The 16,386-nt window shown below is 50.5% G+C and overlaps 1 protein-coding gene and 1 long non-coding RNA gene across 2 annotated transcripts; both read right to left on the bottom strand.

Moving 5' to 3' along the window:
* Positions 1 to 684: 684 nt before the first annotated feature.
* Positions 685 to 1,791, bottom strand: LOC107307918. Its single transcript, XR_001552551.2, has 3 exons — positions 1,751 to 1,791; positions 1,351 to 1,421; positions 685 to 901 (listed from the first exon to the last, which is right to left on the bottom strand). It is a non-coding gene; the product is annotated as an uncharacterized LOC107307918 (long non-coding RNA).
* A 7,489-nt stretch (positions 1,792 to 9,280) lies between these two features.
* Positions 9,281 to 11,734, bottom strand: LOC107307919. The gene is given in 6 exon segments (XM_015851411.1): positions 9,281 to 9,410; positions 9,926 to 9,948; positions 9,950 to 10,012; positions 10,214 to 10,470; positions 10,663 to 10,842; positions 11,620 to 11,734. Coding segments are annotated over 6 exon segments (768 nt in total).
* Between the last annotated feature and the right edge of the window lie 4,652 nt (positions 11,735 to 16,386).

Genomic DNA, 16,386 nt, shown 5'->3' with positions numbered 1-16,386 from the left:
TCTTCTGCCTCCTCCTCTGCTTCTCCTTCTTTTCATTCTAGACGTGAGGACACCCGTTTCCATTTCTTGCCTTCCACAGGGGCAGCTGATATTGCTACTGATGCCTCCTGTGACTGATCAGAGTTGACTTGGGGATTTTCTTTTTTGGCTTGAACCTCAAATCGGAAACTCTCTCTCCAGAATGGTATTATACAGAGCATGGTAAGCATAAGCCAAACCCCAAATAAGGTTTACCTCCTTAGATCTCTGTAAGCCGCACCGTCTCTGACTCAAATACTCACTTAATTTCTCAGGGTCCCTCAGGTGTTCAAGAGTGAAATCCCATGACACTGTGGGTCCCCACGCTTCTAAGATTTTTCCTAAACCTTTCCATATTCCCTGCCAATCAGCATTCTCTGGTTTTGGAGGAGACTTCCGCATAGAACAAATGGAAAAGAGTACATTCATTGATATTGATAATATGAACATGAGTATGAACACTGGCTCAGTTTTTGAAAAGCATGCAGCAATCTGAGAAGACAGCCTGGAAACCGGATTGAATGTTGTGGTGTTTGTAAAGTTAGCTGCTGTGAAATTAGCAATTGTGAAATTAGCCATTGTAAAACTAACTATTCCATCTGGGATGTAAGTGTCAAAATTCACATCATACCACATTGCATAGAAGTACCAGCCAGGTACGCAGCAGCTCATGGAGTGTCACTGGACAAATCAGGCTGTGCGCTCTTTGTGAATCTCTAATTGTGATGGTTTATTGATTGACTGCAATCAAACTACAAGTACTGAGTTGGGCAGCAACTGAAACACCGCGCACTGCAGCCGCTGCCTTGTGATGTTTCTCCTCTCAGTCTTTCAGCTGCAGCTTCTGCATCATCTCTGCAAGGCTGTTCATCGCTGCAGAGAACTGGAAAGAAACAAAGCAAGCGTAGAAGTAGGACAGAAACAATCTAGGGAGATCTCATGAAGAAACTCTGACCAGTAAACATCCAGAATGGCCCCGTGTGGAACAGCATGTTCCTTTCATTCAGGTCACTGACACTACTTCCCAGGACACACTGCCTATGGTAAGATTCATGCTCTGTTGTGGGAAGGCTGTTTCAAAGGTTGCAGTGCCCGACATGGCAAGCTTCTTTATCACAGCAAAACCTTCTGGCTGTTACCAACCACATCCTTCTCAAGCCAGAGGAAGGCGTCCAAGCTCCCCATGGCAGCTCTCACTGACAGTGTCATTTCCTCAAACACACAGCTGGCTGCTTTTCTATTCCATTGCTTCCCTCAGGATTTTACCATCTCATTCATGTCTGGAGGCACTGAGAACAAGACAATGTGTGTCTGTGTTCACCAAGGACTCACCTCTATATGTGCAGCTCTCTGAGAAGCCTTTTTCAATTCCCTTCTCCTTTCTTTTTGTCGTTGTCTTCTTTCTATAAAGCAAGAATACCAATGAATTCATTTTGTTAACAGCAAAACTGCAGAAACATGGGTGCTGTGAAAACAAATGGCAGTCCAAAGACAAAGCAAATGGGACTAGGAAGCCTCTCAGACATTTCCAGGGGGACATACAGAAGACCACTGTGAAGTTAATGGAAAGAGATGCGTTTAGGTATTCTGGCACCTCGCTGCCTTTGGACTTTGTAGCCTTCAACTCCTTTCCCCTCCACAGAGAAGGAAAAGGTAAAGCAAGCCCTAAGCAAACTCAATGTGTTTGATAAGGACAGCACTTCACCGGGACGGTGCCACAGCACCTTCTTACCTCTTTGCTTGGAGCTCCGTGGTGGAAAAGGCCCAGGGTGTGCTGCTGGGGCCGGCACACTGCCTGTGCTCTGGCCCCTGGCTCTTTTGTTAGCAGGCAACTGCGCTGCTGCCTGTTGCTCTTCGTCCAAGCCCCTGCGTTTACATCCAGACAGGGTCTTGGAGGCAGAGCGAGGGCACACAGCTGGGGAAGGTCTTCTCCCAGAGCTGGGACCTGCTGTTGGAGGAGGCCCTCCAGCCCGGAGACGAGGTTTCATGTTGATCTTTCCATTTGACTTAGGTCCTCCGTCTGTTATAATCAAGAAAGGAGAAGCAGTTAGACTTCAAGGGAGCCCAAGGCTACTTTCAGTCTGCAGAATGGGCCACAATACTAGGAAATCTTGATTGTTCACTGTATCGGATCATAGGATCTTTGGTGAAATGTGGGTTTCCATTTCAAATCTGGACATGAAATTCCAGGGATGAAGACTTCAACCAGCACACAGCAACAGCAGTCCCATGAAAGGAAATGAAGCCTAACGAGAAAGACAGTGCATCAAAACCTGATGCCTGTTGTGCATCTGTACCTCTCTTGGGTGCCACGTCACAGGCTGCAGTCCTCCCCAGACTTTCCGCAAGGCTGCGCTTGGCTGGAAGACCGCTTGTGTCAGCTTCTGGCAGAAAGGAACAAGAAATACTTGAAGAGCATCTCCTGGGAGGAAGATTTGAGCGCAGCCAACCACCAACTTCCACTCTTCAAGTGTAGTTCCTACCACTTGCCTTTTTGCTGCTACAGCATGGTGCCATTTCTGCAGTAAGCACAGATCTGCAGTGGACTTTCTTCACTCTTCCATCACACACGCACCCCTTCATGCAGCCCTATTTAGAGGCAGGTACCCACACCACAGCTCACAAGAGGTTCTTACCTGCATGGGCTTTCCGTTTCCCACCTTGCCCAGCACCGTTGCATGGACGCATGGGCTCTGTCCCTAAAACAAGAGATGGTGTGTTGATTTCACAGATCACACAAAGAACCACAAAGAGCTCTCCCTTCACCTTTACAGGCTTTAGCAGGATTATCTGCTCGCAGTTACAGTCTATGCTGGGGCTGTCGGTGCATCCTCAGTGCTGGGGGCTGACTCTCAACAGACTGAGGTGAGGGAGTTGCTCTTCTGTGTATAAAACACTGACCCCAAATTGAATCACCTACACATCATTTAGCACCGGGCTCCCTAAGAACATGAATTACACAGCATGCAGTGTCCTTCACTTAAATATGCTGCTTTGTGGTCATGGTAGCCAAGACAGCCACCAGTTGCCCCTTCATCCACTAGACCCCTTCAGATTACAAGCAGGAAATGTAAGGCAGCACCTTACCCAGCTGGAACTCACTGCATGTGCCAAAAAGTTACCATCAAATTTCAATAGTGAAAAATTGTGAAAAACGAGTAAAGCATAACAACCCTGCACATGGAGATCTGCAGGGCTGCTTGATAACCTGGGAGCTCTGTCTGTGTGGCTGAATTGGTTCTAGTTTGTGCATAGGTAGCATGGGACACGGCATTGCTTTCTCCCTTACTGTGGGGCCCTTCTCTCATCCTTCAGTTTGGGGATTAGCCTATTTACTGTCAAAAAGATACTGAGTTTTTGAAGGTGAGGTTTGCACAGAAGCACACACACACAGAAACCCCCACTTTGTCCATCTGAGCATAGCAGCCATGTAATTTCAACACCTGCTCAAAAGAAGGACTAATATATCCTTGTCTATGGATATCTCTGTGTGTTTGTACACACACTTGGACGTGGGTTGGTGAATATTGTGGCACAAGCTGACAGTTGCAATGATGGCGGTCTTAGACTTAAACCTGGTGTCAGAGTTATTAGGTTGTGCATTTCTGGAATGCATTGCTCTGGGGAACAAAAAAGACAGAAAGGCAGCCAAAGAGACAATGGATGGCCACACACTTTGCCATGCCTAGACTGGATTTCCTGTTCACTTGAAGTCCATGGTTCTTGACTGCATGTTGTTCCAGCCTATCTCTTCGGATGCACCAAATCATAGCCAAAATCAGTGTCTGGTGTTTGCTAAGGATGGCATGGTATGTTGATACTGGGGAGGGAGCTGATTCTTGCCTGCCAAAGGATGTGGCAACTGCCAGCTCTCTGACATGACCATGCCTTACACCCACACCACACTCATTTGCCCTGGGAATAAATGAGTTGGAAGGAAATTTTCCTTCGGAAGACTTTTCCATCCAGAAATGCTGATTAGGCTGAACTGAAATGTTCAGTGGAAAGGTTTCGATTCCATCAAAGCTTTCAGTGGAAATAATCAAGCCTTGGCCAGGCTGTCTGATGGGCAAGCCTGCTTTGCCTTCTGCCAGCTCACCCACCTGCCTATGGATCATTGGCCTTTAGGCACTCTGACTGCAAGATTTCTCAGCCAACGGGCTTCTGGAGGGCAAGGCACCAGTGTGGTATTGGCTCTTGCCATGCTCCTTGCATGGGGCAACACCGTAACCATGTGCTCCCTCACCTCTGGAGATGGAATTTTGATTCTGAAAGTTTCTTCTGATACCGATAGGGAAAATGGTAAAGTTTTCAACCAATATGCTACTCATGTATTCCCTGTATAGTCCTGAACCATGACCCATGTAGGGGTGATAGACTATAGTGAAATTATAAAACAGCAGAGGTAGACAATAACAGTGTTGACATCGCTATTTAGCAGTTAATAAGTTAAAATGTATAGTTTAACCATAAGACAGATGGAATGGACTGGTCTAGCTCTGATAGCTCGGATGAAAGAAGATAATGAATTTTTGGACAAGTTCAAAAGAAGAGTAACACGTGAAGCATGAAGCCTGGGCCTAGGATGAAACACAGCGGGTAAGAAGGACTGAAGATATATTGATTAATCACGAGAATGAATAACATAAGTGATGTAATGTCTACCTAATCATATAAGTATAGGACTTCTGCAAAGCTTGATTGTCATTCACTAGGAGTGACCCAAGCTCTGTATGCATGTGTCACTGAGCACTGAGCTTGTTAATAAAATCAACAAAGAGTATCCATGAGTTCGAGTCTCAACCTGGTTCCTTTCTGCAACAATTCCTTCCTTGTGATTTTTTTTTCTTGCATATTTTTATCCCACTGAAAATAGTTGTGTCTTATTTTGCCTTTCAGTTCAGATGTGTTGTCAGCTGTTACGCACCACAAAGTTGTGTCCATTCATTTCTGTTGGTAAGATTGTTTCTAGCACCAGGAACATGTTCTGAAGATACATTAGTGGGCTTTCTTCCCCATTTTACCCTTCCTGCTCACAACCTTGGCAGTCACACCTGTGACATTACATTAAAGTCCCTCTGCAGTGCTGTGCCTGCTCCTACAAATAGTAGGAAGAGCACAAGCATGCTCTGAACAATGGGAGTGTTTGGGAGGACTCTTGGGTTGGTTTTCTGGAACAACGCATTGTTAATACCTAACGCAGACAACCTGAATTCCTCTTGTACATGAAGAAAGTGTTTTTTCGTGTAGTTTTTCAGCTTGCCTCCTTTTTTCTTCACATGCAGTGGGGTTGGTAGTAAAAGACCACAATAACACTAGGTTACTTCTGGTCTGATGTAAAGAGATGTGTGTGATGACACTCTGTGCTGGGGCATCATGGCTTGTTCAGCTTCTCTGTAGGCTGTGTTAGTCACATAGTTGTCATGAGAAAGCCAAAAGAGATAGAAAGGTGAGTGGACGCTGGTGATCTCAGTGCAATTGATAAATATTCATGTACTGGTAGAATTAGATTGTGTTGATCAGATGTGAGCATCAATGGTTTATCATGTCCCCCGTTATCACTGTGGCTGTTGAAGTTAGAAGATGTTCCACCCCTCCCTTGTAAGATGTATAATATGAGAATTAGAAAGAGTTTTAAAGAATAATACAAAGTAAAGAATAAAAAAGAAAAAACAACAAGGGACATAAGGGTAATTGAGATAAGGAGTGAGGGAGTCATCAGCAAGAGAAGAGAATCTGAGGAAATTTGTGGAGAATAGAATCAACCGTAGCATACTGAACTCACTCTGTGCTAACTTCAGCACTGACTCTCATCAGTGACTCAGCCCTTGCTCAAACATTCTGAGACCAGCAGGTTTCAGTATTTGGGCTGCTGGCCGTGGGCGAGAAAAGATGGCATTGCTGGATGCATCTGCGTTGGGGATGTGGAAGGAGAGAGGCTGTCCTGGTTTGCAGGACCAGTGCACTGTGAGACCTACACGTGTAGTGGTTTGCAAATAGAACATCAAGCCTTTGTTCCTGCTTTCTCTGGGAGGAACACACGACACAGAAGGTCATTTTTTTCCTATTTCTGCAACTCACTGAGCCAACATGAACAGCCACTTTATCTTCTGATGTTGGCAAAGATAAGTTGTCCGTAGCTCTCAAGCATAAAGGACAAGCTAATGGGCTTGAGAGAGAAAATGCTTTAGTGTGTGAGTAGTTCTTGTCACTGGAGGCTGTAGACTAGGCAAAGAGAGGGGAACACTTTGGTTTTCATCAGACTGAGGTTCTGAGGCTGTACCAAGGAGGTAGTTCAGGTCTCACACCTGAATGGTTGCATTGAGATCAAATCCGCCTCCCCTTCAGGTTTAGGTAAGGGCTGTTCCCCCACAGGGCTATTTGTTTTACCTTGTGGACAAGGGACGCTGTGTGAGTTACAGTGTGGCTTTCAGATTCCAGAAGATACTGAGAGATAAGCATTTATTTTTGTTGTATCGCACAGCTCTGATCTCCTCCTTCATCCTCCACTTCCCCTGCCTTCACAACACTGCACACCAAACCTCACCAGCATGGATCATACACTGAACCCAGGGCAGGGGTAGAACAGTACTAGCCCTGATAGAAAGATAGATGGACTGAGATATGGATGGATGGATGTGTTGGATGGATGGAAGCCAAGCCGCTTTCAATCAACTATCAGCACTCCTTGTTGACTGGTGAGGTCCCAGAAGACTGGAGGCTTGCCAGTATGACTCCCATCTACAGGAAGGGTTGTAAGGAGAACTCAGGGAACTACAGGCCTGTTAGCCTGACTTCGGTGACGGGGAAGGTTATGGAGCAGATTGTCTTGAGGGAGATCACTCCACACATGCGGGGGAACAGGGCATCAGGCCTAGCCAGCACGGCTTCAAAATAGGCAGATCCAGCTTGACCAACCTGACCTTCTATGATCGAGGGCCTGGGGTGTGTTCAAAGAGGGCGACAAAGCTGGTGAAGGGTCTGGAGCACAGGCCTTATGAGGAGCATCATCAGTTGTTCTGGTGCCCTCTCGCAATTCTTTTCCCCTCCACCAGCACAAGAGCTGCCGTAAAAAGAAGCAATGACACTTCCACAGACATTTTGGGGATTTATAAGGGATAGGCCCTTTGATAAAGCTTTATTGGCTGTTTTTCCCCCTCTACATTTCACTCTAGATCTTCTTGTTTGGCCTGGAGAAGAGAAGGCTACAGGGGTGACCTCATTGCGGCCCTTCCAGTACATAAGGGGAGTTTACATACAGGAGGGGAGCCAACTCTTTACAAGGGTAGATAATGGCAGGACAAGGGGAAGTGGTTTTGGGTTGAGGGAGGGGAGGTTAAGAGTGGATATCCGGGAGAAATTATTTCCAGAGAGAGTGGGTGGGATTCTGGAACCCAGATGCCCCAGAGAGGTTGTAGATGTCCCATCCCTGGAGATGTTCAAGGCCAGGTTGGATGGGGCCCTGGGGCAGCCTGGTCTCGTTTTAGATATGATGCAGATGGTATTCACGCATCTGTTTTGCAGTCTCAGGTGGTTCTCGGTCTGTCCTGGGCACCTCACCAGACTGGGTAGGGAACTGTGCACATTGCCTTGGGGGAACAGGGGGTGTGCGGGTGTATGTTGTTCTGAGTCCATATTAGTTTATTTCTGGGTGGCACCCATCCAGAGCTGTCACTGGAGGACTCCTCAGACAGCCTGGAGTCATCAGGAGATGTAGATGCTGCTGGCTCCTCACGTTCATCCTGCGCTTGCCTCTTTCTCTCCTTGCAAAGTCTGGATGAAACCTGAGGCAGATGTGCCCGCCTGGGTGGTCTGCCTTTGGTCTCCTTCTCACGTTCATCCTTTGCTCGTCTCATCCTCTCCTCGTTAAGATTGAATGAAACGTGAGCTAGACGTGCCCGCCTGGATGGTCTGCCTTTGGTCTCCTTCTCACGTTCATCCTTTGCTCGCCTCAGCCTCTCCTTGTGAAGTTTGAATGAATCCTTAGCCCGAAGTGCCAGCCTGGTTGGTCTGTCTTTGGTCTCCTTCTCACGTTCCTCCTGTGCTCGCCTCATCCTCTCCTGGTTAAGTTTGAATGAATCCTTAGCCCGAAGTGCCGGCCTGGAAGGTCTGCCTTTGGTCTCCATGGACTGGCTGGACTCAGGCCCTGAGGAAGATGTGGAATCTTTTCTGGAAGATGGTGACTTCCTCAAGATGCCCCGAGGGTGTGAGGTCTTGGTTTTCACTTTCAACCGTGCACCCTCATGGTGGTCGTTTTCCGCTGCCTGTTCTTCAGAATGGAACCTCACACATTGAGTTCTCTGTGCTTGGCCAAGTTCATCTTGGTTTCCGGTTCCTGCCTGGCCCTGCATCTCACAGCTCACAGGCTGCTCTGGGGCTTTAGGCATTGCCTGGATCTCTGGCAGCAGTCTGAAAGGACAGAGCAAGAGGGGTCTGCCTGAGTGGGTGATGACTTTAGGGCTGCATCCTGCAAGCCTGAGCCAGGACCCTTGGCTTCCCCATGCCAGCACTCTGGGTGCTGTCTTCAGCACCGTTGGGCAGCCACAAACAGTGACCATTTGGGGTTAGGGAACGGGCTCTCGTTGGCTCAGTAAACTACCCCCCATGCACATCCCAACCCAGAGCCTCTGGCCTCACCTGGACTTAGAGCTCTCCTTCTGCAGGAGGTACCTTATCCGCCTTAAGTGCTCTCCATCTACACTTGTAGCGCTCAAGCACCTGACGTAGGTTGGCCGTCCAGCAGATCTCCCTGGAATTAGGAAGACAGAGGAGATTCATCGTAAACCCTTTGGTTCACTCACAAGGGGTGCTCCGGCCTGTTGCCAAAACATCCAAGAGGGCCGCTCTGCTCCCCCCACTGCTGCCATCTGCACTGCCCTCAGAGCCTCCCTGAAACCATCTCTGGCCCCACTCCTCCTCTCCGCAATTCAGCTCTGTTCTGGGACTGCGTTAGCAATGTTGTCTTTGGGAAAGCAGAGCTGGGTGGTGATAATGAGCTGACAGGGTGACTTTTGGGGACCGGGTCCTTCCACTGGGGGAGGGCAGGGCCTAAGATCCCGACATCCTCCTGCCACAGCCAGGGATGGGAGCACATCACACACAGCATCTTAGTTTTGGCAAGGCCTACAGTTCCTCATGAGATGAGGCTGCGCTCAGCTGGCGTGAAGCCTCAACGCAAGTCACTGCCTTTGGCTGATGGCCAGCGAGGGAATTCCCATCTCAAGATGGTTGCCCGTGCCGCGGAAAGAAGTTGCAAGCTGTTTTACCTCTCTTGCCCCTGGGCAAGAGGTGGCAAAGTGTCCCCTTCCTTAAGTTTCCTCTCAGCAGGGAAGCTTCCTGAGGACTTGCGGCGTGGCAAGGATGGTGGTTTGGGCACCAACTCCATTTGAAACCTTTAAGAGAGGAGAAGACAGTCATTGCTGTGACGCAGTGCACCACCAGCCTGAGTTGCTCTCTGGTTGTGTGCTCACAGGCACATTTTCATGCTGCATGAAGGCCACACCTTTCTAAAGTCTTTAGCAGGGTCAGTTGGGATAGGACAAGGGGAAACAGTCTCAAACAGAAGGGAGGGAAGATTTAGATTGGAAATAAGGAAGTTTCTGGCAGAAGGCTGGTGAGGGCACTGGAACATCTTGTCCAGAGACGTGCTGGGTGCCCGGACAGGCGTTCAAGGGTCGGGCTGGAGCACGCTCAGAGCTACCTCATCTGGGGGTAGGTAGGTGTCCCTGTTCCCTGCAGGGGAGTGGGGACTAGGTGCTCTTTCAGGGTTCCTTTTGGCTCAAATGATTCTATGATTCTACAAGATATCCTCATGGGCAGGACACCCCGTGGACACAAGGAACAAGCACTGCGGAATGAGAGCTGAGATGCTGCATCGAGCAGCAGCTACAGCTCCCAACATACTCACTCTGGAAAGACAACGAGGCAGCCCAGAGGGTGACAGGGAGGCCACTGGTGCCACCCGGGACATCACCATCTTCATCAGCCAGGGGGCCTGCAGGGGAGGAACAGAGAGGGATGTGAGACATCCTTGTCACAGCTGAGGCACTGGGGACATGAGGAGCCTAAGCCAGGGAGAGCTGACAGCACCACAGCACTTGCACAGCCCATGCAGATGGCCAGGTCTTGGTGGGCCGTGTGTGGGCACAGCAAGGCTCACGGGACTGTCCGGTCCACAAACAAACCTACAGCTCACCTTGAGAACAGCTTTTCTGAGGTTCTCTTTCCCTGACAGCTTCTGGAGGAAGTCATAGTAGAACTTCATTTGGAAGGTCATTCCATCAATGAAGATCACTCCAATGTCCTTCAGGACAATGGCAACTTTCTCCCCAATTTTCAGGCAGCTGGATATCAGGAACACAGTGTTCTGGATGCTAGCCTGCACTATGTGCCAGCTCAGAGAGGCATCTGCGGCCACCTGGCTGCGCTTCAGGGGCTCCAGCTTCCTGTAGGCTGAAAAACGCCAGGGACGGAGTTGATACGGTTGCTGTTCCACAGCTTCTTCCCTAGAACTGCTTCTGGTGGGCATCAACCAGAACGGCCCTATACTTGGACACGCTCCTCAGAGGGAGAGGTGGAGGATGGAGGCGGTGGCCCTGTTTGCCCCCTCCATGAAGCCAGCAAAGGTTTAATCCCCCCTCCTACCTGGCAGGGACTCCCCGTGGGACTGGAGGCCGTGCATGGCTACGAGGTTTGTAGCCAGCTGAAACACGGGCCACTGCAGAGTCACGTTTGCAGTCGTGATTTCTCTGGAGATGATGTCAAAGGAGCCGAAGGTGGGAATCCAGACTCCCTGCAAGTGAAAGAAAAACAAGGTGTGGAAGGGTTATGGGCTTGCTGGAGAAAGAGCTGGAGTTGATCCAGCGTAGGGACAGAGCTTAGGAGCCCTCTCCCACTGTTCAGAGACACAAGCCAGGGCACAGGGAATGGCTTTGGGAAGGGGCTGCACAGTCATCTCCTTCACTCAGCCCTCCCAAATGCAGCACAGCAGGCAGGGCAGAAACAGCCCCATGGGATCCAGAGGCTTCCAGAGACTTGGATGGGCCCTGCAGTCTGAATTACTTGAAGATAACAACAAGATGGCATAAAACACCAGGAGATACTTTAGTTATAAATGGGCCACCGGAGGACTCCAAATTGTATTGACTATGCTGAGCATTGTGACGAATGCAGAAAGCCCGTTTGCGGATGCCCCACAGAAGAGAAGGTGCGGGGTGAGTTCCCTGCACGGTAAGTTTTCATCGTGCAGGAAGCGATAGCCACCAGTAGGGATCTCCTAGCACCCTAAGCTGACAGGGAAGGAAACGAGAAGGCAACCTGCACACGAAGGCTAACAGGCTCGAGAAACTTTCTACCTATCCTCTCTCGACGATATTCAGGAGCTGCTACTTTGGTAGGCAGGAGGCGGCCACCCGACCTGCAGTTCCAGACCGGCAAACACTCGCTCTGGAGGGCAAAGGAAAATCAGGTCACACTCTGCATCTGCTGCTTCCCAGCACCCCTACTGCTGCCAGGCAGGAGTGAGGTGGCAGATGGAAAGTGTTATCTCCGTCCCAAGACTGGATTCTGCACCGCTTCCATGGGGGCTGTGGGCCCACGTACCTTCAGTGTCAATGTGTATCGGTCCAGAGGTACGCCTCACTGTGGGGCCGTCCCCACAGAAGTTCATCCTGTTCCGCCTTATACCAGCGGGTTGCTCCTTGTTGGCAGCAGCCATGCCGGAGCTCATCCTTCAGATGCGTCTGCTCTCTACCAGATGCTCCTTCAGGATGCAGGACCCAGTGCCGCGCTCCACCTTCACAATGCCGCCTGCACCTGGCTTCTCCCCAGCTTCTCCCATTGCCTTACACAGCAGCTTGTCTCCCCAGACGTTGGAGCGTCCACAACATGGGTGACTAGGTGACATATTCTCTGGGCACAGTCTTGCTGGATTCATGTTGGGCTCCCGGCGCGCGGCCAATTTCCTGGCGACTAATGGTTAGAGGGACTCGTATGATCTACTAAAATGCGAAGCCAGTGACTCGACTCGGAGGCGCGGACCAGAAGAACCCTCCGGGAGGCTGGCTGCCGTGCTGACGCCGCCGTTCTGCCATGACGTATCTACTCCGCGCGCGTGAAGGTTCATTGTCTTTCGCTCTTCAAGCTGCGAGTAAACGTTAACCAGACCCTATGTTTTCCATTTTCCTTTTGTAGCCGTTGCCCAAACTGATCTCCAAGGAGGCGATGTGGAAACAAGTCTTGTTCCAAAGCACTCTACCCGTCATGCTGACGACTTGATGTCAGAAAGTGCCTTCATTGTGCCTGGAAGTTGTCAGTTCCTCGTTAGGATGCTCAATAAATTACCCGGCATGGATCTTCTGTGTCACTGTTGTGAGTCCATTGCTGCTGCGACCCTACCGGGCAGGGAGTGCTTTGTCTGGGGGATCCCAGAGATTGGCTTTCCTTGAAGCCTTCCAAGGGGAAGGGGGTTGGGATCCTGTGGGGTCAAGACGGGATCTGCAGGCCCGAAGCCGGACAGCCTGAGGAGACCTGCCAGGCCAAAAGGCAGCCGGCTGGCTGGGCAGGCCCTTTTAGACCTGATCTTCCATGTCCTCTGCTTCAGAAGTTGGAGTGAGCCCCAGGCCAAAAGTGGCAGCCTGGATGGTATGTCTTGGGGCTCTGTAGACTGGCTGGACTCAGGCCTTGAGGAAGATGTCAAATCTTTGATGAAAGCTGGCCGTCTGGAAAGGGAAGCCCTACCAGGCCAAAACCCAGCCGGCAGACCCAGGGATCCCTGCCAGGACAGAACCAGCTGGCTGACCTGTGGGGGCCTTGCCAGGCCAGAAGCTGGCGGGCTGGTTACGGGGACCCTGCCAGGCCAAAAGCCATCTGGACCAGGGGCCCTGCCAGGCCAAAACTCAGCCGGGTCAAGGAGCCATACCAGGTCGAACGCCAGCCGGGTGGCTCGAGTGGGCCCAGCCAGGCCAAAAGCCAGCTGGCCAGGGAGGCCCTAAGGCAAAAGTCATCTGGTCAGATGGCTGTGGGGTGTCTGCCAGGCCAAAGGCCGGCAGGCCGTCTTCGGGATCCCTGCCAGGCCTGAAGCCTGCAGGCCTGGGAAGCCCTGCCAGGCCAAAAGCCCGCCGCCGGCCAGCAAACACTGGCAAGGTCAAAAGCTGGCTGGCCAGCTTGGGGATTCCTACCAGGCCAACATCCAGCCTGCCCGGGGCTCACTGCCAGGCAACAAAATGGCTGGCTGGCCTGCGGGGCCTGAGAGGCCAAAAGCCATCCAGGCAGTCTGGGGGGACCTTGCAAGCCTGAAGCTGGTAATCCAGTTAGGGGGGCCCTGCCAGGCTAAAAGCCAGCTGGCCGGGGAAGCCCTTCCAGGCCAAAAGCCTGCAGGCCAGGGTCCCTACCAGGCCAAAACCCATCCAGCCTGAGGCTCCCTGCCAGGCTAGAAGCTGTCTGTCCGGCCTGTGGGGCCTGTTTGGTGCCTTGGTACATTTTGCTCTTGGTATCCCACCTCATGACATCCTGTGGAGCACAGAGAAGAGGAGCTACACGGCCCAGAGCACCTTACGGCCTGAGAGGGAAATACATCACGGAAGGGACGCTCTCTCTCTCTCTGCTGGCATCTTCAAAGCCGTGCACCTTCCACTGCAGAGCAGGGTTCTTGGTCTCCGGAAACCTCTCTCTGTCTCTTATTTCACTCGATTTGCTTGCCTACAATCTCAATTACATTGTATTACATTGTGTTACCTTGCATTCCCATATCATAGTTAGTGAAATTAGTTTTTCTCCTTAGATCATTGCTGCTGCTCTGTTGGTTTTCCTTGAGCCCATCTCCCATCTCCCATCTCCCTACCCCTTTCCCTTTTCCCTTCCCATTTGTTGGGGGCACACAGACCTGCTGCCCTTCCCACCCCCCCACATGGGGGTTGGGGGGGTTGGGGAACACAAGCAGTGCCCTCCAGGCATGCAGCAGGGCTGCTGGCTGCTCATGGCAGTGTTCCATACTCAGGACAACTGCTGGTGGCCTGTGCTAATAGGCACAAGGGAACAGGATGCCACGGCTGAGGAGAAGCCTGTTTGGCAGTGTTCAGGCTCAGCACAGAACACACCAAATCCTCTGCCATAGTTTCTCAGTGAGGCCTGCACAACAGACAAAATGCTCTCAAAGGCTGTGGCACAGCACTTTTTCCTGCATCAAATCTAACAGAGTGCTTCTGTTCAAGACACCAAGCATTGCCATCCAGTGCTTCCAACACGATTTCTCCTCCCCAGCTGACAGCCACCTCTGACACCATGGTCTGGGACGCTCCCTGCAGAGACCTCTGTGTGAGAAAAGCTCAAAGTCCAAATTTTCAGGCAAGGCAAGGATCTTAGTGATAGTAGCAATATTTATTCATTATTGCAATAACGGGCACACACACCCCCTGCTGGTAAGGGAGAAATTGCATGCTGATGGGTGCAATCCATCCCATTATATAAACCTGATGTGGGTGATGCTCTCCTGGAACTCATTTGTTGAGTGTCCCAGGCTCACCATCTCCCTGACGCCTTTGCTTTGATTATTTTTTTTTAATATGCAGTGGTTACCAACCTGTTGTTTTTGATGTACTGTCATTGTGAAGCAGGTGGGCAATTTTCTTAAGGCATGTTCACTTTGTTCTGTACTGGGTTCTCCCTTTTCCCTGCACACCTGCCTTATCTCAGTGCTCAGTCCTACCCGTGTCAAATTGCCCCACTAGTGGAATAAAAACAGTCTACCCCTGTCAGTGCTCACTGTTCTAGTGGAAAAATCTAGTGGATTATGGGGGCAGCTATGAGGTTATGGGGTCAGGTATGGGGTCAGTTATGGGGTTATGGGGTCACGTATGGGGTCAGTTATGGGGTTATGGGGTCAGCTATGGGGTCAGCTATGAAGTTATGGGGTCAGGTATGGGGGCAGCTATGGGGTCGGGTATGGGGTCAGTTATGGGGTTATGGGGTTATGGGGTCGGGTATGGGGTCAGTTATGGGGAGATGGGGGTCAGGTATGGGGTCAGCTCTGGGGTTATGGGGTCAGGTATGGAGAGATATGAGTCACTTATGGGGTCAAGTATGGTGTCACTTATGGGGAGATATGGATCACTTATGGGTCACTTATGGGGTCAGGTATGGGGTTATGGGGTCATTTATGGGGAGATATGAGTCACTTTTGGGGTCAAGTATGGGGTCACTTATGGGGGTCTGGGGAGGGGCTGGGGGGCAGGTATGGGGGGCTGGGGGGCAGTTATGGGGCCTGTGGGGGGGAATGGGGGCAGTTATGGGGGTCTGAGAGGCAGTTATGGGGACACAGAGGCAGTTACGGCGTGCTGAGGAGCATTTATAGTGGCACAGGGGCAGTTATGGGGGGTTGGAGCAGTTACGGGGGGCTGAGGGGCTGTTATGGGGGGATGGGGGGCAGTTATGGGGGGCTGAGGGGGCAATTGCGGTGGTGCAATGTGTCCCCCTGTCCGCTGGGTGGCGCTGTGAGCAGCCATTCAATTACATTGCATTGCATTGCATTACATTGCATTACATCTAATGCGGTGCAATGTCTCCTCCCGTCCGCTGGGTGGCGCTGTGAGCAGCCATTCAATTAATGGTATTATGGGGTGGGTATGGTGGGTTTATGGGGGTCTATAGGGGGTTATGGGGGGCTATGGGGGTTTATGGGGGTCTATAGGGGGTTATATGGGGGATATGGGGGGTTATGGGGGTCTATAGGGGGTTATAGGGGGTTATAGGGGTCTATGGGGGTCTATAGGGGTCTTATAGGGTGTTATGGGGGGTTATAGGGGGGTTATGGGGGGCTATGGGGGGTCTAATATGGGGTTATGAGTGTCTATGGGGGGGTTATTGATTTCTGACAAATTTTAGAAGTAGGTCACGTGAATATCAGTACTTATCCCAGAAATGAAAAGTTCTCTCTCACTTATCACTCTTTATCTTTGCAAAAATACTGTTTTATTACCAAATTAAAGTTTTTCATAATTACAAATAGCAATTTCTCCCAAAATTACTTGTTTTCATCCAGAAAACAAGACATATTCTCTGCAAAATGATGCTTAGTAGCAAAATACATCTTTCCTCTGTCGACAGAGAAACTAAAAGTGTAGTACCGAAAAAAATGAAAGAAACGAAATCTTTCCCCATTTGAAAGGTAACACCTCGAAACAGTTCTAGGACTTGTGCTTTCAGCGAGAAAAGAAGTTGAGCACAAAATTGCTTTTTTCCGGGCTACAGAGAGAAACCCCCCTCAGCGGAAGAAAGCAGCCGGCTAAAGTCGCTCTTTTTCGGCTACCGATTTGGCCGCAACCGCTCTTTTCTCGCTTTATGCTTGCAAAAATCAGATCTTCTTACCAAAAT

The sequence above is a fragment of the Coturnix japonica genome, unplaced genomic scaffold (genome assembly GCF_001577835.2).
Source record: "Coturnix japonica isolate 7356 unplaced genomic scaffold, Coturnix japonica 2.1 chrUnrandom2461, whole genome shotgun sequence".
NCBI lineage: Eukaryota > Metazoa > Chordata > Aves > Galliformes > Phasianidae > Coturnix > Coturnix japonica.
Note: the sequence above shows the minus strand (reverse complement) of the source record. Positions and strands in the feature narration are given on the sequence as shown.